Source organism: Budorcas taxicolor, chromosome 7 (genome assembly GCF_023091745.1).
Source record: "Budorcas taxicolor isolate Tak-1 chromosome 7, Takin1.1, whole genome shotgun sequence".
Lineage (NCBI taxonomy): Eukaryota > Metazoa > Chordata > Mammalia > Artiodactyla > Bovidae > Budorcas > Budorcas taxicolor.
Genome location: NC_068916.1, coordinates 41087610 through 41111450, shown reverse-complemented (window position 1 = coordinate 41111450; position 23841 = coordinate 41087610). Strand labels below are relative to the sequence as shown.

General features: G+C 38.8%; 2 protein-coding genes across 2 annotated transcripts; both read right to left on the bottom strand.

The window, feature by feature from the left end:
* Nucleotides 1-1007: 1007 nt before the first annotated feature.
* LOC128050987 (olfactory receptor 14K1-like) lies at nucleotides 1008-1999 on the bottom strand. Its single transcript, XM_052643497.1, is given in 2 exon segments — nucleotides 1008-1105; nucleotides 1108-1999. Coding segments are annotated over 2 exon segments (990 nt in total).
* Nucleotides 2000-21606: 19607 nt separating this feature from the next.
* LOC128051744 (olfactory receptor 6F1) lies at nucleotides 21607-22533 on the bottom strand. The gene has a single exon (XM_052644385.1). It carries the CDS (start codon nucleotides 22531-22533, stop codon nucleotides 21607-21609), a length of 927 nt encoding a protein of 308 aa, XP_052500345.1.
* Between the last annotated feature and the right edge of the window lie 1308 nt (nucleotides 22534-23841).

Sequence of the window (23841 nt, the reverse complement as noted above, 5' to 3'; positions counted from 1 at the left end):
TTGTTTTTCTGACTTTAAGTTTTGTTTGTTCTTTAGCTTTTTAGGTGGGAGGTTAGGTTGTTTATTTGAGGTTTTTTGTTTGTTTGTTTTCTGGGGATACCTTGTATTACTAAGAATTTCCCTGTAAGGGGAAGTTTTGCTGCATCACATAGATTTTATGAGGTTCTGTTTTCACTATCATTTGTCTCTAGCTATTTTTAAATTTCCTCTTTGATTTCATCATTGTGCATGCTCAATCGTGTTCAACCATTTGCAACCCCATGGACTGTAGCACACTATGCTCTTTTATCCATGAATTTTCCAGACAAGAATACTGGAATGAGTTACCATTCATCATTGACCCATTGGTTTTCTAGTAGCATATTGCTTTGTTTTCAGGCAATGTTTTGGGATTTTTCCCTCATTTCTTTCTTTCTTTCTTTTTTTCCCTGTGGCTTATTTCTAGTTTCAGGACATTGTCATCAGAAAATATGCTTAAAATAAATTCCATACACTTAAATTATTTGAGATTTATATTGTGCCCTAGTATATAGTCAGTCCTAGAGAATGTCCCATTGTACTTGAAAAGAACATGTATTTTTGGGGGGTTTGGATGAAGTGTACTGAAAATATTGATTAAGTCTAGCTATTCTATAGCTTCATTTAGACTCTGGTTGCCTTACTGATTTTCTTTCTAGAATGAATCTGTTCATTGATGTGAGTGGAGTATTAAAGTCTCTTTCAATTTTTTCAACTTCTCCCTTTATATCTGTTAGTATTTATTTTATGTATTTGGGTGCTTCTATATTAGATCCTGGAGAAGGGAATGGCAACCCATTCCAGTATTCTTGCCTGGAGAATCCCATGGACGGAGGAGCCTGGTGGGCTGCAGTCCATGGGGTCGCTAAGAGTTGGATACAACTGAAGTGACTTAGCACCAGCAGCAGCAGTGTACATTTGTGGAAAATTATGAATATCTTATCCTTTATTGATCAGAATTCTCTAATAGAAATAATTTGAACAGCTTGTTAATAGCAGAAAAAAAAGAAAATCCTACTTCCTAACTTCAGCTTTAATCTTCTTTTCATTACTCCACTGCTTCTAACATTCCACAGGACTTTACTAGAGCTGATTTAATGTCCTTATTCCTCAGACAATAGATAACAGGGTTCAAGATTGGGGGTACCACAGAATAGAACACAGACACCAGCAAGTCTAGAAGAGAAGGATTGTTGGATGGTGGCTTTAAATAAGCAACAGCACCCATTAAAAGGAATGCACTCACAACAATGAGGTGAGGCAGGCAGGTAGCAAAGGCTTCGGACTGGTTCACTCTGGTTCGGATCCGCAACACAGTGGAAAAAATATACACATAGGAGAGCACAATGCAAACTAAACATGAAAATGCATAACAGACCCCAATGGGCATGCTGACAGTAATAGTTGATTGTTCTTGAGAACAAGTGAGTTTTAGTAAGGCAAGAACATCACAAAAGAACTGATGTATCTTATTGGACCCACAAAAATTCAAAGAGAATGTCCTAGTGGAGTACAGTATTCCCAAGGATCCACCATTGAACCAGGACACAGCCATCAACTGGACACAGGTCCTTTTGATCATGACAGCCTCATAATGTAGAGGGCAACAGATGGCAACATAGCAGTCATAGGACATCACACTGAGGATACCAGTCTCTGACCCAGCCATTAGTACTAACAAGAAAAGCTGTAACATGCATTCCAGGTAAGAGATGGATTCAGTAAAGGTGATGCAGCTGAAAATAAATTTGGGGACAGTGGTAGAAATAAGGCACAGATCTAAAAAGGACAAATGCCTGAGGAAAAACTACACTGGTGTGTGGAGGTGTTGGGAAAGAATTGTGAGGGAGATAATAATTAAATTCTCCAACATAGATACTAGGTAGATCAGTGAGAAGACCCCAGCCTGCAGCCTCAGTAGCATCTGATTCTGAGTAAATCTCACAAGCATGAATTCCATTGTCAGTGTTTGATTCATCATATTTTAAAAGTATAAGCCACCTAAAAATAAAGAAAAATTATATTAATATAACATGAAATGTCTGTTGTTTCTTTATTTTTGAAATATATATTCTTTAACATTATGTGCTAAACAGAAAGTTTTTAAGTACCACATTCATAGTCATAATTATAGCTGGCTTAGGTATAAAATTATCAGTATTACAATTCAATATGGGGTTTCACAGTGGCACTAGTGATAAAGACAATGCAGGTAAGATGTAAGACATGCTGGTTCAAACCCTGGGTCTGGAAGCTCCGTTGGAGAAGGGAAAGGCTAATCACTCCAGTATTCTTGCCTGCAGAAACCCATGGACCAAGGAGCCTTGCGGGCTACAGTTCATAGGGTCGCATAGAGTCAGACACACTTGAAGCGACTTAGTATGGCCAGCACAGTTCAATATCAGTCAGTCAGTCCAGTTGCTCAGTCGTGTCCGACTCTTTGCCACCCCATGAATCGCAGCACGCCAGGCCTCCATGTCCATCACCAACTCCCGGAGTTCACTCAAACTCACGTCCATCGAGTCAGTGATACCATCCAACCATCTTATCCTCTGTCGTCCCCTTCTCCTCCTGCCCCAAATCCCTCCCAACATCAGAGTCTTTTCCAATGAGTCAACTCTTCACATGAGGTGGCCAAAGTACTGGACTTTCAGTTTAGTTTCATCATTAGTTTCAGTTTCATCATTCCTTCCAAAGAAATCCCAGGGCTGATCTTCAGAATGGACTGGCTGGAACTCCTTGCAGTCCAAGGGACTCTCAAGAGTCTTCTCCTACACCACAGTTCAAAAGCATCAATTCTTCGCACTCAGCTTTCTTTACAGTCCAAATCTAACATCCATACATGACCACTGGAAAAACCATAGCCTTAACTAGACGGACCTTTGTTGGCAAAGTAATGTCTCTGCTTTTGAATATGCCCTCTAGGTTGGTCATAACTTTTCTTCCAAGGAGTAAGCGTCTTTTAATTTCATGGCTGCGATCACCATCTGCAGTGATTTTGGAGCCCAAAAAAATAAAGTCTGACACTGTTTTCACTGTTTCCCCATCTATTTGCCATGAAGTGATGGGACCAGATGCCATGATCTTCGTTTTCTGAATGTTGAGCTTTAAGCCAACTTTTTCACTCTCCCCTTTCACTTTCATCAAGAGGCTTTTGAGTTCCTCTTCACTTTCTGCCATAAAGGTGGTGTTATCTGCATATCTGAGGTTATTGATATTTCTCCCAGCAATCTTGATTTCAGCTTGTGCTTCTTCAGGTTCAGTGCTTCTCATGATGTACTCTGCATGTAAGTTAAATAAGCAGGCTGACAACATACAGCCTTGATGTACTCCTTTTCCCATTTGGAACCTGTCTGTTGTTCCATGTCCAGTTCTAACTGTTGCTTCCTGACCTGCATATAGGTTTCTCAAGAGGCAAGTCAAGTGGCCTGGTATTCCCATCTCTTTCAGAATTTCCCACAGTTTCTTGTGATCCACACAGTCAAAGGTTTTGGCATAGTCAATAAAGCAGAAATAAATGTTTTTCTGGAACGCTTGCTTTTTCCATGATCCAGCAGATGTTGGCAATTTGATCTCTGGTTCCTCTACCTTTTCCAAAACCAGCTTGAACATCTGGAAGTTCACAGTTCATGTATTGCTGAAGCCTGGCTTGGAGAATTTTGGGCATGACTTTACTAGTGTGTGAGATGAGTGCTATTGTGCGGTACTTTGAGCATTCTTTGGCATTGCCTTTCTTTGGGATTGGAATGAAAACTGACCTTTTCCAGTCCTGTGGCCACTGCTGAGTTTTCCAAATTTGCTGGCATATTGAGTGCAGCACTCTCACAGCATCATCTTTCAGGAGTTGAAAGAGCTCAACTGGAATGCCATCACCTCCACTAGCTTTGTTCGTAGTGATGCTTTCTAAGGCCCACTTGATTTCACATTCCAGGATGTCTGGTTTTAGGTGAGTGATCACACCATCGTGATTATCTGGGTCATGAAGATCTTTTCTGTACAGTTCTTCTGTGTATTCTTGCCACCTCTTCTTAATATCTTCTGCTTCTGTGAGGTCCATACCATTTCTGTCCTTTATTGAGCCCATCTTTGCATGAAATGCTCCCTTGGTGTCTCTAATTTTCTTGAAGATATCTCTAGTCTTTCCCATTCTGTTGTTTTCCTCTATTTCTTTGCATTGATCGCTGAGGAAGGCTTTCTTATCTCTTCTTGCTATTCTTTGGAACTTTGCATTCAGATGCTTATATCTTTCCTTTTCTCCTTTGCTTTTCACTTCTCATCTTTTCACAGCTATTTGTAAGGCCTCCTCAGACAGCTGTTTTGCTTTTTTGCATTTCTTTTCCATGGGGATGGTCTTGATCCCTGTCTCCTGTACAATGTCATGAACCTCAGTCCATAGTTCATCAGGCACTCTATCTATCAGATATAGTGCCTTAAATCTATTTCTCACTTCCACTATATAATCATAAGGGATTTGATTTAGGTCATACCTGAATGGTCGAGTCGTTTTCCCTACTTTCTTCAATTTAAGTCTGAATTTGCCAATAAGGAGTTCATGATCTGAACCACAATCAGCTCCTGGTCTTGTTTTTGTTGACTGTATAGAGCTTCTCCATCTTTGGCTGCCAAGAACATAATCTGATTTCGGTTTTGACCATCTGGTGATGTCCATGTGTAGGGTCTTCTCTTGTGTTGTTGGAAGAGGGTGTTTGCTATGACCAGAGCAGTTTCTTGGCAAAACTCTATTAGTCTTTGCCATGCTTCATTCCATATTCCAAGGCCAAATTTCCTGTTACTCCAGGTGTTTCTTGACTTCCTACTTTGCATTCCAGTCCCCTATAATGAAAAGGACATCTTTTTTTTGGGTGTTAGTTCTAAAAGGTCTTGTAGGTCCTCTTAGAACCGTTCAACTTCAGCTTCTTCAGCATTATTGGTCAAGGCATAGACTTGGATAACTGTGATATTGAATGGTTTGCCTTGGAGACGAACAGAGATCATTCTGTCATTTTTGAGATTCATCCAATTACTGCATTTCAGACTCTTGTTGACCATGGTGGCTACTCCATTTCTTCTGAGGGATTCCTGCCCGCAGTAGTAGATATAATGGTCATCTGAGTTACATTCACCCATTCCGGTCCATTTTAGTTTGGCCCTTCCTAAAACATCAACGTTCACTGTTGCCATCTCCTGTTTGGCCACATCCAATTTGCCTTGATTCATGGACCTGACATTCCAGGTTCCTATGCAATATTGCTCTTTACAGCGTTGTACCTTGCTTCTATCACCAGTCCCATCCACACCTGGGGATTGTTTTTGGTTTGGCTCCATCCCTTCATTATTTCTGCTTTGGCTCCATCCCTTCATTCTTTCTAGAGTTATTTTTCCACTGATCTCCAGTAGCATATTGGGCACCTACTGACCTGGAGAGTTCCTCTTTCAGTACCCTATCATTTTGCCTTTTCATACTTCTCATGGTGTTCTCAAAGCAAGAATACTGAAGTTGTTTGCCATTCCCTACTCCAGTGGACCACATTCTGTCAGACCTCTCCACCATGACCCGCCTGTCTTGGATGACCACACAGGGCATGGCTTAGTTTCAGTGAGTTAAACATGGCTGTGGTCCTAGTGTGACCAGATTGACTAGTTTTCTGTGATTATGGTTTCAGTGTGTCTGCTCTCTGATGTCCTCTTGCAATACCTACTGTCTTATTTGAGTTTCTCTTACCCTGGTGTGGGGTATCTCTTCACGGCTGCTCCAGCAAAGTGCAGCCACTGCTTCTTACATTGGATGAGGGGTATCTCCTCACCACTGCTCCTCCTGACCTTGAACGTGGAATAGCTCCTCTAGGCCCTCCTGAGCCTGCGCAGCCACCGCTCCTTGGACATGGGGTTGCTCCTCCCGACTGCTGCCCCTGGCCTCGGACGTGGGGTAGCTCCTCTTGGCTGCTGCCCCTTGAGCATGGGGTCCTCCCAGCTTCTGCCCCTAACCTCAGACATGGGGTAGCTCCTCTCGGCCGCACTCTGTGCATCATCGCAGCCACCCGCACTCAATATAACTTAACCTAAATTCATTGTGAAAGACTAAATTTCCCTTTTACTTCTCTCTCTAATTACTTAAAATTCCTTTTGACTAAGTTTACTTCTAATGGGAATTTAAGAATTGACAGTGTGATAATTATTGAAGACCTTGGACATTTTTGTGCATAAATATTATCCTGGTTAATGTGATTTTGGTGTGGGTTTTTCTGCTGATTGTATACTGAAATCTGTTAAAATCATTATTATGAGGTGATATTCTATTTTATTATTCAATTCCTATCAAAGGACACTAAGTTTGTACTCCATCTTTTTGTTAAAAAATAATTATTTGGTGAACATTTCATACTATGATTTATTTTCCTTTTAGTGAAAATATCTACTATAGCACAAAGAAATTAGAAAGCTAATCAGGTAATTCTAACAAAATGGTTTACAAATGTATGGTGCCATTTTTTTATGAAAAGAGAACAACTTAAGTCTATAAGCCAGATATATAGCCTACTATATAAGGAAATAGTTAATTAATCTGAAGAACTAACATTAGAGATGTTGATTGCATCTAATGAGAAAAGAAGATTGTCTTCCTATTTTAAAGACAAACAGGGTTTATCATCCAAATTACTCATACACTCCAACATGAGGAAGGTCTGTGGTTACATTTTCTTCTCTCAGATCATTTTTAACTTTAGAGTCTCTGATTTTACTTTAGTGTCACTTCAACAGCAATTTCTTTACTTCCCCTTGAGCCTATTTTCTTTCGCAGTATTTATGTTTTTTATTGATCACTAATTTAAGAAAAATAATAATCTATCTATCCTCTGTACATAAGACACAACTTTCTATACATAAGGCTCTGACTAGATACTAACTACAAAAACCTCAAGGATTCTTTCTTTACTCAACCATCTTAATCATGCATTCCTTTCTCTCAGACTTCTATGGAATCCCTGGTCCTGAGTCCATCTCTATTGCTTATGTCCCCAACTGTTGTATTTATATACCATGTAACTCTGCTATAGAATTTTTTTTTAAAGCTAAATGAAGTGGGAATTCATGATCATTAACCCACTGAGAATTTTCTACTTACAGAAAGTCTCTCATTCAGTTTAATTTCAGTGCCTTCATTATCTGAGCATCCTAGTGCCAAAACAGTGTTTTTGCAATGGAAACAAAACAGAAATTATTCATTCTCCAAGTGACATTGAGTTAGATTCGAAGGTACTCTTGGGCTCCCCTGGTGGTTCAGATGGTAAGGAATCTACCTGCAATGCGGGAGACCTGGGTTCAATCCCTGGGTTGGGAAGATCCCCTGGAAGAGGGCTTGGCAACCCACTCCAGTATTATTACCTGGAGAATCCCCATGGACAGAGGAGCCTTGCGAGCTACAGTCTGTGGGACTGCAATGAGTCAGACATGATTAAGCAAAGCACAATCTTGTGCCCATATTGATGTTCCTTCTCTCAACCTGAAAAATTAAGCTCAGTTTTTCTGTTGATTTTCTTTACGTTGTTTCTGCACCTTTCAATGTAATGGTTTCTCAACGTTTGGCAAGTTTCACTTTGTTGATCTCTTCTTAATCTTTAATTCTGAAAAGTGCAAACTAAAACATGTACATATGATCTGACACTGCTGTTTTCCTCTCAAAATGTGGACATATTTTTACTTAGGAAGACCAATATATATTTTAACATCTGAAAGCCATGCATTCTGGTTTCATGATCATTATTGATATTTTTATAATAAATCATAATTGTTAACACTTCAAGATAAAATCTTCCTATTGTTTAACATGATTAAATTTAAAGCCAAAAATGCTCATATTCTCTAGTCTTATCTTATTGTAAAAATGGTCTGAAGCCATCTAATCCTAAACTGTATTATTGGGAAAATAAATAGCTATATTTTAACAGAAAAATATGTTCATATAAATGTCAAGTCATTTAAAATTTCTAACAGACAACATGGAAGTTTCTCTCACTTTTATGCATTTTGGACAAGGAAATCCCTCTTTATGAAGATCTCTTGTAATAAGATTTTATTTTATTGAATACTATGGTTTTGTATTTCATTTTAAAAACTTTTTAAAAATGTGTTAATAGCAGAAAATTGAATAAATAGCATAGGAAAGAACATCTCATAGAAAAAGTAGGCATTGGATTTATTTTTCTTTTGATTAAAAGTAGGGGGAGTAGTATAAAAGAGAGAGGACAAAAGGTGTTGAAAAAGTGAACCAAAATATAATTTAAATTTAGGAGGTTAAGTTAATGATGAAGAACCAGCCAGGACATCTAAGAAACCTGTCAAATACATATACACACCCCACAACATATACAGACACCATACACAGTGCATGCATACATGCACATCATATGCACCATATTACAACACACACACACACACAAACACACACTTTACATGTTCGTCACACCACTTTCCAGAAGGTATGTTTTGTAAGTCAGTCTAGAGTTTCACAGATATCAAGAAAACAAGTCCTCAGTATTTCAAGTATAGTGACATATGTTTGCATGTATTTTCTATTAATTTTCAGGATCCACTTATTTTCCAAGGATCAGTTCCAGCCTCCAGCACTTTATGAATAAAGATGCATGTAACTTTTATGACACATAGAAAATCTGGAGGGGGGACCACCAAAACTTTGGGCAAAATTTTAGTGATGAGAGGAAAAGGAAGAGAGTGATAAAAACAGATATAAAAATATTGTAAGGGAGTAGATGATCAAATAAAAATGGCTATGGAAATCAATATGTAAAGAGAGAGAGAATTTCAAGTAAAGGAGGAAACAGCATAATGCATTTCAGAGATTATCCTATAGACACTAAAAGCCTAATCTTAGCTTTGTGTATTAGAACACCCTTGGTGAATTATAAGAAAAAATTAAATATCAGAGTGGCAGGATAGGAAACTGGGTGAAATGAAATTAAGAGACAACTAAATTCCACATTCTTTCCATGTTTGGAATTAAAGCTTAAAGAAAACATGCAGTCATTTATGCTGAGCAGTGGTACATGCAATTATTGATCTTGAGTATTATACAAACTACATCAGAAATGCAAATATACAGGTAGAAATTAAGAATTGTAAAGAAAAAAAAGAAAAAAGGTGGAAGTAAAAAAGAGGAAAAGTAAAATAAATGGATGATTAGGAGGGAAATAGAGCATCAGACTATTGTGAGATAATAAAGAACATTGTAGGGTATAGAAGAATGAGGAATAAGAGCAATTTTCCATTTGTAACATAATGAGAAGTCTGTAACAGTTATCTCGTACATGCTAAAAGACCATTTTAATATACTTTTGTTTTGTCTCTGAGAGAGTTGGCAAAGATATATGGAGTTTTCCTCAATCATTTCTAATATTCTTCACCTTCATAGGGTTCATCTATTCCAGACTAGGTCATTTTCTGGAGGGTAAAATTATTGATTTCAAGTCCAAAAGATATGAGAAATGTCAATTTCATGCTGTTTTATAAACAAACAGTTCTTGTCCTACTTTCAGGACACAACTGAAGAATCTAACTCAATTTATAACTTATGAGCTAGGTCAGGTTCGTCAAGTTTAAGGACAGTGCTGGTTTATGTTTCACCTGTTAAGGAGTGGAAAACATTGCCTGCAGCCCCAAGAACTAATTTCAAGGTAGTAAAGCAGAAATTACAGTTTCTGCTCAGTGTGTGTGCTTCTGGAATGACCAGGATAAACTAACTAGAAAGTGTTCTTTTGTGTTTCTCTCATTCCCACAATGCTTGACTTTGATAATGAACTTTTCTCCCTTCAGGTTTATTTTTATCTTGGATTACTGTGTCATTTATTCTACAGATAACGTTGATAACAATAAACCTTTAACCTATCATATTGATATACTTGTCCACAGTAATTGTACATAATTGAAAAAAGTCTACAAGCTGTGTCCCAACTGACCAAAAATTTACAAACGGTTTATAGTGCATGAAGTGGCCTAAAACAAGGAAGTATCTAAGGGAGATCTGGGTTTTGGCAGGTGGTACTAGTGAAAAAGAATTCACCTGCCAGTACAGGAGACACAGGAAACATGGATTCAGCCCCTGGGTCAGGAAGATCCCCCTGGAGAAGGAAATGGAAACCCTCTCCAGAATTCTTGCCTGGGAAATCTCATGGACAGAGGAGCCTGGTGGGGGTGCAAAAGAGTCAGACACAACCGAGCGCACACACGGGAGCTCTGAAATAAATAAAATCTAAATTATACATCTATGCCCTATTTATGTATTATAATAACAACAAATCTGTCACTTTGGACAGGAGTAGGAGACAAGATACCGAGAATGCAAAAAAGAGGAAAATAGGCAGAAAATTATTTGTACAGCATCTTATAGTCCTGATAATGTTTTAATTATAAAGTATGGCCAATATGAAGAATAGCATTTACAGAAAAATACTGATGAGAGTGTTTTCCCACATGTTTTTAGATTTCAAAATAATTTTAATGAAGAAGAAAGTGAAACTGAAAAAGCTAAGTAATTTGGGGATTTTCTTCAATCCACAGGTTTTGTTCAAAATAAAGTACGTGTTTTCAAGTTATAGGAAGCATCAGAACTGCAAATAGTTTTCCCATAAACCTCCACATTCCCATTTCAAATCCCCGCCATGACCTTCCAACTCACAATGGTTTTGATTGAACGTCTCTGTCCTGTTTATGTCAGCATTGTTCCCTTTATGCTGTCTCCAACTACTAGGGGAAAAAAGTGTTCTTGATGTCCTATGTCTCAGGCATTTCTTTTCCCAATAACGGACAAAGCTTTTAAAGAAGTTACAAGTGGAACTTCATAAAATACATGGGCTTCTCCCAGGATGTTTAAGCTGTACTATTTCTTAGATTCTAAAGCCTTGGAGACCCTAACTTTAACACTCACCTCAGATCTTAGAGTTGATGCCACTGTCTTGGTCATGGGTCTCATTAAAATAAACTCTCCAGCAACCCTTTATTTATATATACATATATATATACATATATAAATATATTTATGTATGTATATATATGTATATATATTTATATATACATATATATTTATATATGTATATATATATATACACACTCTGCCATTCATTTGCTTCTAAAGCATGAAAAAATTTAAATTTAACTCTGTGTCCAATAATCTTCAAATTAAGTCTAGTAATCTCAGCTCAATTTCAATGGAGAAGGACACTAGGACATTGTCCTCTAACTTAGGGATCAGTAACATAGTTTTTGTTTAAGCTCCTGAGATACTAAATGGCCGATTGATCTTTGCTCTACTGTCTCTCTTGATATAAGTCAATCTCCATTGAGGATAACTATTCTTCAGACTCTCAGTAATGCCCAACCATGTCAGGGCAAAAATGTCCCAAGAGCTCTTAATTCTTGACATCTGTGGCAGTTCTCAAGGGATGTCAATGAACATATAAGAGTTGTGGTCAGTTTTCATTCCAATCCCAAAGAAAGGCAATGCCAAAGAATGCTCAAACTACCACACAATTGCACTCATCTCACACGCTAGTAAAGTCATGCTCAAAATTCTCCAAGCAAGGCTTCAGCAATACGTGAACCATGAACTTCCTGATGTTCAAGCTGGTTTTAGAAAAGGTAGAGGAACCAGAAATCAAATTGCCAACATCCGCTGGATCATGGAAAAAGCAAGACAGTTCCAGAAAAACATCTATTTCTGCTTTATTGACTATGCCAAAGCCTCTTACTGTGTGGATCACAAGAAACTGTGGAAAATTCTGAAGGAGATGGGAATACCAGACCACCTGACCTGCCTCTTGAGAAACCTATATGCAGGTCAGGAAGCAACAGTTAGAATGGGACATGGAACAACAGAGTGGTTCCAAACAGGAAAAGGAGTACATCAAGGCTATATATTGTCACCCTGTTTATTTAAGTTATATGCAGAGTACATCATGAGAAATGCTGGACTGGGAGAAACACAAGCTGGAATCAAGATTGCCAGGAGAAATATCAATAACCTCAGATATGCAGATGACACCACCCTTATGGCAGAAAGTGAAGAGGAACTCAAAAGCTTCTTGGTGAAAGTGAAAGAGGAGAGTGAAAAAGTTGGCTTAAAGCTCCACATTCAGAAAACGAAGATCATGGCATCTGGTCCCATCACTTCATGGCAAATAGATGGAGAAACAGTGGAAACAGTGTCAGACTTTAGTTTTTGGGCTCCAAAATCACTGCAGATGGTGATTGCAGCCATGAAATTAGAAGACGCTTACTCCTTGGAAGAAAAGTTATGACCAACCTAGAGGGCATATTCAAAAGCAGAGACATTACTTTGCCGACTAAGATCTGTCTAGTCAAGGCTATGGTTTTTCCTGTGGTCATGTATGGATGTGAGAGTTAGACTGTGAAGAAGGCTGAGCGCCCAAGAATTGATGGTTTTGAACTGTGATGTTGGAGGAGACTCTTGAGAGTCCTTTGGACTGCAAGGATATCCAACCAGTCCATTCTGAAGGAGGTCAGTCCTGGGATTTCTTTGGAAGGAATGATGCTAAAGCTGAAACTCCAGTACTTTGGCCACCTCATGCGAACAGTTGACTTATTGGAAAAGACTCTGATGCTGGGAGGGATTGGGGGCAGAAGGAGAAGGGGAAGACAGAGGATGAGATGGCTGGATGGCATCACTGATTCGATGGACATGAGTCTGAGTGAACTCTGGGAATTGGTGATGGACAGGGAGGCCTGGAGTGCTGTGATTCATGGGATCGCAAAGAGTCGGACATGACTGAGTGACTGAACTGAACTGAACTGATGGAACAGCATCATAATGAAACTCAGCAGGGTCTTCTCCTTTGTTGTCATAAACTGGGATATGTTTTCAGAGCCTAATCATGTAATGTTATCCTTGTCTTAATCCTTGTCCTTATCCTTGTCTTCTAGAGTAGACATGAAATTATCTTCCTTTTTTCATTGTTTTGCTCCACGATATGGTCTCTCTAGATATCATGGATCACATACCCTCTGTGTTGCCTATATCTTGTTTCTGTTAAATAACAAGCTCATGTTGTAACTTTCATATTTACCATGGAGTTGTTGCTTAGATTATACATTTATCCTCATAATTTCCTGATATCATGAGAGTCCCATGGACTCTAATCATATAAACTTCAAAAAAAAAAAAAAAAAAAGACCTTGTTATTTCGTATTGGGATATAGTTGATTAACAAACAATGTAATAATTTCAGGTGAACAGTGAAGGGACTCAGACATACAAATACATGTATACATTCCACAAGCTCCCCTCCCATCCAGGTTGCCACGTAGCATTGAGCACAGTTCCATGTGCTATACATTAGCTCCTTAGTGATTATTCATTTTAAATACAGCAGCACATACATGCCCATGCCAAACTCTTCAACTATCCCTTCCCCTATCCTTCCCCCAGGCAACCGTAAGCTTGTTCTCAAAGACTGTGAGTCTATTTCTGTTTTGAAAATAAGTTCAACTGTATCATTTCTTTTTAGGTTCCACATATAAGACATGTCATACAATACTTCTCATTTGCTAAAAGACAAGGTCCACATAGTGAAAGCTATGGTTTTTCTAGTAGCCATGAACAAATGTGAGAGTTGGACCATAAAGAAGGCTGAGGACTGGAGCACTGATGCTTCTGATTTGTGGTGCTGGAGAAGAATCTTGAGAGTCCCTTGGACAGCAAGGAGATCAACCAGTCAAACCTAAGGGAAATCATCCCTGAATATTCATTGGAAGGACTGATGCTAAAGCTGAATCTCCAATACTTTGGCCACCTGGCAAGAGGGATCAACTTATTGGAAAAGACCTGGATTCTGGGAAAGATTGAAGATAAAAGAAGAGGGTGGCAGAGGATGAGAAATTGGATGTCATCACTGACTCAATGGACATGAGCTTCAACAAACTCCAGGATATAATGAAGAAAAGGGAAGCCTTATGGACTTCAGTGCATGGATTCACAAAGATTCAGACATGACTTTGCAACTGAACAACAACGAACAACAAACAAATCCACAAATAAATGCTGGAGATGAAGTGGAGAGAAGGGAACCCTCCTACACAGCTGTTGGGAATGTGAATTGTGAATTAAATTGTGGTTCCACAGCAACTATGGAAAACAGTATGGTGGTCCCTCAAAAAACTGAAAATAGAGCTACCATATCACCCTGCAACCTCACTCCTGGGCATATATTCAGAGAAAAAGATAATCTGAAAAGATACATGCACCTCAGTGTTCACTGCAGTACTGTTTACAATAGCCAAAACATGGAATGACTATACAGTGGAAGTGAGAAATAGATTTAAGAGACTAATCTGATAGAGTGCCTGATGAACTATGGATAAAGGCTCGTGACATTGTACAGGAGAAGGAATCAAGACCATCCCCAAGAAAAAGAAATGCAAAAAAGTAAAATGGCTGTCTAAGGAGGCCTTACAAATACCTGTGAAAAGAAGGGAAGTGAAAAGCAAAGGAGAAAAGGAAAGATATACCCATTTGAATGCAAGTTCCAAAGAATAGCAAGGAGAGATAAGAAAGCCTTCCTCAGCGAACAATGCAAAGAAACAGAGGAAAACAACAGAATGGGAAAGACTAGAGATCTCTTCAAGAAAATTAGAGATACCAAGGGAGCATTCCATGCAAAGATGGGCTCAATAAAGGACAGAAATGGTAGAGACCTAACAGAAGCAGAAGATATTAATAAGAGGTGGCAAGAATACACAGAAGACCTGTACAAAAAAGATCTTCACGACCAAGATAATCACGATGCTGTGATCACTCACCTAGAGCCAGACATTCTGGAATGTGAAGTCAAGTGGGCCTTAGGAAGCATCACTACGAACAAAGCTAGTGGAGGTGATGGAATTCTAGTTGAGCTATTTCAACTCCTAAAAGAGATGTTCTGAAAGTACTGCACTCAATGAGTCAGCAAATTTGGAAAACTCAGCAGTGGCCACAGGACTGGAAAAGGTCAGTTTTCATCACAGTGCCAAAGAAAGGCAATGACAAAAAATGCTCATACCACCACACAATTGCACTCATCTCACATGCTAGTAAAATAATGCTCAGAATTCTCCAAGTCAGGCTTTAGCAGTACGTGAATCATGAACTTGAGATGTCAAGCTGGTTTTAGAAAAGGCAGAGGAACCAGAGATCAAATTGCCAACATCCACTGGATCATGGAAAAAGCAAGAGAGTTCCAGAAAAACATCTATTCTGCTTTATTAACTATGCCAAAACCTTTGACTGTGTGGATCACAATAAACTGTGAGAAATTCTGAAAGAGATGGGAATACCAGACCACCTGACCTGCCTCTTGAGAAACCTATATGCAGGTCAGGAAGCAACAGTTAGAACTGGACATGGAGCAACAGACTGGTTCCAAATAGAAAAAAGAGTACATCAAGGCTGTATATTGTCACCCTGTTTATTTAACTTACATGCAGAGTACATCATGAGAAACGCTGGGCTGGAAGAAGCACAAGCTGGAATCAAGATTGGGGGGGGAAAATATCAATAACCTCAGATATGCAGATGACACCACCCTTATGGCAGAAAGTGAAGAGGAACAAAAACAGCCTCTTGATGAAAGTGAAAGAGGAGAGTAAAAACATTGGCTTAAAGCTCAACATTCAGAAAATTAAGATCTTGGCATCTGGTCCCATCACTTCATGGGAAATAGATGGGGAAACAGAGGAAACAATGGCTGGTTTTATTTTTCTGGGCTCCAAAATCACTGTAGATGGTGATTGCAGCCATGAAATTAAAAGACGCTTACTCCTTGGAAGGAAAGTTGTGAACAACCTAGATAGCATATTCAAAAGCAGAGACATTACCTCACCAGCAAAGGTCCATCTAGTCTAGGCTATAGTTTTTCCAGTGATCATGTATGGATGTGAGAGTTGGACTATAAAGAAAGCTGAGTGTTGAAGAATTGATGCTTTTGAACTGTGGTTTGGATAAGACTCTTGAGAGTCCCTTGGACTGTAAAGAGATCCAACCAGTCCATTCTAAAGGAGATCAGTCCTGGGTGTTTATTAGAAGGACTGATGTTGAAGCTGAAACTCCAATATTTTGGTCACCTGATGCAAAGAACTGACTCATTTGAAGAGACCCTATCCTGGGAAATATTGAGGGCAGGAAGAGAAGGGGACAACAGAGGATGAAATGGTTGGATGGCATCACCGACACAATGGACATGGTTTTGGGTGGACTCCAGGAGTTGGTGATGGACAGGGAGGCATGGCGTGCTGCGGTTCATGGGGTCACAAAGAGTTGGACACAACTGAGCCCCTGAGCCAAACTGAAGACATGAAAGCAACTTAAATGTCCAGTGACAGAGGAAGGGATAAAGAAGATATGGTACATATATGAAATATAATATTAATCAGCCATTATAAAGAATGAAATAATGCCATTTGCTGCAACTTGGATGGACCTAGAGAGTGTCATACTGAGTAAAGTAAGTCATTATATGAACTTTTGAATCAGCTTATCAATTTCCAAATTACTTGGAATAATTTTGATAGACTTTAAGCTAGATCCATGAAGAGAACTTGGCACGAACACAATTTTGAGTACAGTCAGCATTAAGGGTCATATATTTCTCCATCTTAACAGTTATTCTAAAATTTTCTCAGTGATGTTTACAATTTCAATACAATTTGTTATGAACATGTTTTGTTAAATCCATCAATGAATTCTTCACTATGTCATTTGATCTTGTATTAGTTTGCTAGCACTGCCATAAGAAACTACCACAGACTGGATGACTTACACAACAGACACTTATTTTCTCAGTTCTGGAAGGTAGCAATCCCAAATCAAGGTGTAAGAATGCTGATTTCCTCTGAGTCCTCTCCCCTTGTCTAACATGTGGTTACCATCTCTCCAACTCTTTCAACTCTCTGTATAAATCCCTCTGGTGTCTTTAGGTGTCCTAATTGCCTTTTTTTTTTTTTTTTAAGAAACAGTGGTCAGATTGTATTAATATTAGACCACCCTCAAAATTCTCCATCCAGGCTTCAGCAATACGTAAACCATGAACTTCATGATGTTCAAGCTGGTTTTAGAAAAGGCAGAGGAACCAGAGATCAAATTGCCAACATCTGCTGGATCATGGAAAAAGCAAGAGAGTTCCAGAAAAACATCTGTTTCTGCTTTATTGACTATGCCAAAGCTTTTGATTATGTGGATCACAAAAAACTGTGGAAAATTCTGAAAGAGACGGGAATACCAAACCACCTGACCTGCCTCTTAAGAAACCTGTATGCAGGTCAGGAAGCAACAGTTAGAACTGGACATGGAACAACAGACTGGTTTCAAATAGGAAAAGGAGTACATTGCCAGGAGAAATATCAATAACCTCAGATATGCAGCTGACACCACCCTTATGGCAGAAAGTGAAGAACTAAAAAGCCTCTTGATGAAAGTGAAAGACGAGAGTGAAAAAGTTGGCTTAAAGCTCAACATTCAGAAAATGAAGATCATGGCACCTGGCCCCTCCGCTTCATGGCAAATAGATGAGGAAACAGTGGAAACAGTGTCAGACTTTATTTTGGGGGGCTCCAAAATCACTGTAGATGGTGACTGCAGCCATGAAATTAAAAGACATTTATTCCTTGGGAGGAAAGTTATGACCAACCTAGATAGCATATTGAAAAGCAGAGACATTACTTTCCCAACAAAGGTCCATCTAGTCAAGGCTATGGTTTTTCCAGTGGTCATATATGGATGTGAGAGTTGGACTGTGAGGAAAGATGAGTGCCAAAGAATTGATGCTTCTGAACTGTGGCATTGGAGAAGACTCCTGAGCGTCCCTTGGACTGCAAGGAGATCCAACCAGTTCATTCTAAAGGAGATCAGTCCTGGGTGTTCAGTGGAAGGACTGATGCTGAGCCTGAAACTCCAATACTTTGGCCACCTCATGAGAAGAATTGACTCATTGGAAAAGACTCTGATGCTGGGAGGTATTTGGTGCAGAAGGAGAAGGGGATGACAGAAGATGAGATGGCTGGATGGCATCACCGACTCGATGGACTTGAGTTTGAGTGAACTCCGGGAGTTGGTGATGGGCAGGGAGGCCTGGCAGGGAGGTTCTGGGATTCATGGGGTTGCAAAGCGTCGAACACAACTGAGCGACTGAACTGAACTGAACTGAAATAGTTAAGAAAGGGACAGTAATTTCTCTTGATCCCACATGGTCTTCATTGACTTTAGTTCAAAATAATCCACATGCCTAAGTGATACATCTTAGGGAAGCTTGATCTAAACCCCTAATGATAATTTTTTTTTAATTAATGATGCTAAAAATTTTTATAGATGAAGGATTTTTTTAAAATGAAAAAAAGAAATTCCCAAATTATTTTTCAATAAATTAGAGTGCTTTGAAACAGATTTCTCAAACTTGAAGTTATATCCATTAATACTATCTTTATTAAAAAGAAGTTTGTTAAAATAAACTGAAAGACTCAAAAAGTATTTAGCAGTGATTTAATACTTCCAATAATTTACCACAATGGGATAATTCTAAATAGCAATGTATTTTTTCCTAAACTGAATTTTTATAAATTATTGATTTGAAAAAAAGAACTAAATCAAATATCCAGAAATTAGGTATAACTGCTTGATAATACATCATGCAAATAATACTTAAGTTGTTTTCTAATCAACATAGAAGGAAATACTCAAGTTACCCAGTTCATTTTTGGTTATTTTCTTCACCTAACATTTAATCTTGTATGCAATATTATGCTAAACCAACTCACTCATTTATCCACACAAAAGCTGAACACTATTTCTTTGGTTTTGATATAATGAGGTGTGCACCAGAAGAGAGTGAGTTGTTGAAGATACTATACCAACTGCTTTTTTTTTAAGTTGGGACTCACTCATCAAAGAAGGAATGCTATTTGTCTCAGAAAATAGTAATTTGACTCTTATTAGAAATTTTGATTTTTGGAAATCCTCAAAAAGTACGATTAGAAATTTATTTATTTATTTATTTAGCTCTGCATGATTGCATGCTAAGTCTCTTCAGTCATATCCAACTCTGTGGGACCCTACGGACTGTAGCCTGAAAGCCTCCTCTGTCCGTGGGTTCTCCAGGCGAGAATACTGGAGTGGATTGCCATGCCCTCCTCCAGGGGATCTTCCCAACCCAGGGATCAAACCTGTGACTCTACCACCTTTCCTGCAACTTGACCACTATCGCCACCTGGGAACTCCTATGGAAGTACAATTGATTTACATAAGATATACATTTACTATATACATATTGATTAGCTTGGATGTATGCATACACCCAGGACACCATTAGACTTCCCAGGCAGCTCAGTGGTAAGGAATTCACCTGTCAATGCACACCAAGGTACTTCACATACTCATCACCTCCAAAATGTTTCTTGTGATCTTTTGTGGGTTTTTAGAGTTTAGGACTCTCAAGAATCTTCTCCAACCCCACAGTTCAAAAGCATCAATTCCTCAGCGCTCAGCCTTCTTCACAGTCCAACTCTCACATCCATACATGACTACTGGAAAAACCATAGCCTTGACTAGACGGACCTTAGTCGGCAAAGTAATATCTCTGCTTTTGAATATGCTATCTAGGTTGGTCATAACTTTTCTTCCAGGGAGTAAGCATCTTTTAATTTCATGGCTGCAGCCACCATCTGCAGTGATTTTGGAGCCCCAAAAAATAAAGTCTGACACTGTTTCCCCATCTATTTCCCACGAAGTGATGGTTGGACCGCAAGGAGATCCAACCAGTCCATTCTGAAGATCAGCCCTGGGATTTCTTTGGAAGGAATTATGCTAAAGCTGAAACTCCAGTACTTTGGCCACCTCATGCAAAGAATTGACTCACTGGAAAAGACTCTGATGCTGGGAGGGATTGGGGGCAGGAGGAGAAGGGGACAACAGAGGATGAGATGGCTGGATGGCATCACGGACTCGATGGACGTGAGTCTGAGTGAACTCCGGGAATTGGTGATGGACAGGGAGGCCTGGAGTGCTGCAATTCATGGGGTTGCAAGGAGTTGGACATGACTGAGCGACTGAACTGAACTGAACTGAACTGAGACTTTAGGAATCTCATGGATTTGAAATTCATGCTCACAGTAAATAAATAATGGCAGCAGATCAGGTGTACATTGTTGACTTATGACGATTTAAGAAGTTAACTTTCAACATAGACATACCTTTTGAAAGTTAATGCTTGTTATTCCCTCTATGAAATACTTTGCCTTATTTCCTTCAAGCATATGCTTTCTTATTCTGTCATCCCCTACATTTTTTGAGTGAGGACCCAGTAGAGATTTCAAAAAAATATAAACAATCAAGACCTATAGGGTAGCTGCTATTCAGCCACACAGACCTTTTTCCTATGAGAAGTAGCCTACATTTTGCATGTGTGAAACAATGTGGAACAGAACAGAATATATCTTCAACGTGGTTAAGCATGACAAGTCATCTTTGCTGCTTAAAACCTATGTGTGCGTGCTTAGTTGCACAGTCTCGGTCATGTCGGACTCTTTGCGACCAAATGAACTGTAGTCTGCCAGGCTCCTCCTCTGTCCATGGGATTCTCCAGGCAAGAATACTGGAGTGGGTTGCCATTTCCTCTTCCAGGAGATCTTCCTACCCAAGGATCAAACCAGCATCTCCTGAGTCTCCTGCATTGGCAGAATAATTCTTTTACCACTAGCCATAAGGAAAAAATAAAAAGAGAGAAATAAAACTTTCATCCATGTGTTACTGGTTGAAAATAAATATCTTGGAGTCATTTAAAGGAAAATTAACTATTACAATTATTTTTTTCTATAGTCATTTTCCCTTGAAGCCATGTGATATTTAACCTTGGTGACTTACTAACAGAATCCTTTAGCGTTTTCAAGACAAACATTTTGTGGTGTAAGAAACATTTATTGCTTTTTCCAAGCCCTCCTGCAGTTTTGTCGCCATTTAACTTTTAACATCACTTGCTTATTAGAATGTTTTTGTTCACTATCCTTGTTAAACAAAGATCTCACATTATAATTATCAACTTTTATATGTACATATTTTACTATATTTTATCCAAAAAATCATGTGTTGAAGTAATTGCACACTATGATTTCAATTATCCTTCTATTTAATTAACCTTTTCCTATTTCACAAACATATTTTATAAGTTTTCACTTTTCACATATTTCATCAAAGCTATTTTAAAAGGGACAAGAATTTAAACTTTACTCAATGAAACACCCTTCTTATTGACTATTACACCTCATTTTATAAATGAAATCCAAGGATAAACCTAATTCAGTATATAAAGATATTTTTCTTAAAGAATGTCCAGTTTGCTTATTCCAAGAACTTCCATTCCTATCACATATGAGAAAGTAGCACAAGTATATACAGGTTTTGAAAACTGATTGATTTTTTTTCTGTTTTTTTCCCTCCTCTCCTTACATCAAGAAAGATTCACATTTTTCTCCATATTCTCACTTGGAACCCCTGAACAGATATGGAGACAATTGACAGAAGTCTGTTTTGTTGGGAGCAGTTTATTTTCCTTTACATTTCTTTAGCAGAGTTTCTCTTACTTTCTTGTTACGGAGAGTGTAGATGAAGGGATTAAGAACTGGAGTTACCACGGTGTTCAAGACATGAACAGCTTTGGTCAGATTCAAAGCCTCTTTAATGGAGGTGCGGACATGAAGGAAGATTGTAGAGCCATACCAGATGAGTACCACTGTTAGATGTGAGGAGCACGTGGAGAAGGCTTTGCTTCTGCCCTGGGCGGAGGGAATCCTAAAGATGGTGCTGATGATGTAGACATAGGAGACAAGGGTGATAAGGCAAGAACTTAGGATGACCACAAAAGCAATCACAAAGCTTACAAGTTCCACTGGCTGTGTGCTGGTACAGGCCAGAGCAATCCAAGGTGCAATGTCACAAAAGAAGTGGTTGATAGTGTGGGGCCCACAGAAGGTCAGGCTGCTGATGAGGGCTGTGGGAACTGCAATGGCCAGGAAACCACAGACCCAGGAGCCCAGAGCCAGCTGCATTGAGAGAAGGCTGTTCATGATAGTCCCATAGCGTAGAGGATAGCAGATGGCCAAATAACGGTCATAAGCCATGGCTGCCAGGAGGAAGTACTCTGTGCAGCCCAATGAGAAAACAAGGTACATCTGCAAAAGACAGCTGGTAAATGATATGCTTTGGCTTCTCCCCAGTAGAATGGCCAGGGCTTTGGGGACTGCTGCTGTGGTATACCAAATCTCCAGGAAAGAGAGATTGCTTAGAAAGAAGTACATGGGGGTGTGTAGCTGGTGGGAGGTACTCACCAATATCAATATAGCCATGTTACCACCAACTGTGAGGATGTACATAATCAAAAAAAGCATGAAAAGAGAGAGCTGAAGGATCTGGGAGCCAGGAAAGCCCAATAGGAGAAAGTCCTGGGGAAGAGTTTCATTGTCTGTGTTCATAGGAAAACACAGATCCCCACACGGAGGTCTTTAACTCAATCAGGCAGTTCTAGAAAAATAAAAAGAAATGCATTCATGAAAGTGCTTCAGTACTTGAATGCATACTGACAAACTAACATCTGTTGAGTGCCTGCTCTGTGCTTGGAGCTATGCATGATTAGTATCAGTTAATTAAGTAGAGAGTTGTGCTTTTATAACGAATTAACAGATAGTGCAATTAATGTTAGCAATTTTGCAAAGATTTCATCTATGGTTACACTTCAGATCCAAGATTCAAATCTAGTCTTGCTGCTTTAATCATTCCTGTTCTAACCAGGTCACAGATTACTGGTTCACAGATTACATTCACAGATAACATCTAAACACAGGAAGGGCTGAGCATTTCATGCAGACTCAGTTCAATACTTTGTTACTAAACTCTTTGTCACAGTCCTTAAATGAAATCATGTACTTTATCTTTGTTGAGAAAAAGGCCTCTCAAATGTAGATTCTAGACACTTTCATATCTGACAGTTATAGTTTCTGAAGTGATCTTTTGATATACATGCTCTGAATTCAAAAATAATGTCTAGAAACAAACTGTAAGAATTTAAAAAATAGTTTCAAATTATTGTCTTCTCCAATGTTAATCATTTCATGTTTAAATTTGTGTTATATTATTCACATCAAAAAATTTCCATATTAAACAATGAACTTAAGGCAATTTCTTCCTGCATCTAGGATTATTGTTATTCAGTTGCTATGTTGTGTCCAACTCTGCAACCTCAGAGAAGGTAGCACGACAGGTTCCCCTGTCCTCTGCTACCCTTATTTGGAAGTGAATGAACAGCTGAAAAGCAGACAATCATTTTGAAGCTAGTTTTTTTTTTTTTTTTCCCTCCTTTTGTATACTTGTAACTTATTTTTAAATGCTTTGTTTGAGGATGAACCCTATAAATTAGAAGATCAATTGGAAAGCTAAAACTGTCAAACATTCAGGTCATAAGAACCTACACCTGAGTGCAGTTTATTGCACAAAGTGAAATTTGGTGTCTTCAGTCTCTGAGAAGTCTCTATGAAGGAATGTTTTCTCTCTCTGTCCTCAAGTATCCAGTCTTACACTCTTACACTCCAATAACAAATGTCATCTCTTTCATAAATCTCAGCAGATTTATTATATGTGTAAACAAGGCAGAAAGGGACTTCAATGTCATTTATAGCAGTGATCTTAAGTTCTAATGGGCACATCAGTCATTTGAGGGGGATATCAAAATAGAGATTACAAATCGGTCACCTGTGGTGGGGACTGTGATTTTGCATTTCACATAA

Bases quoted from the DNA above. Each gene is read 5' to 3' on its own strand.
- LOC128051744 (XM_052644385.1), bottom strand. From the start codon at position 22,533: ATGAACACAGACAATGAAACTCTTCCCCAGGACTTTCTCCTATTGGGC.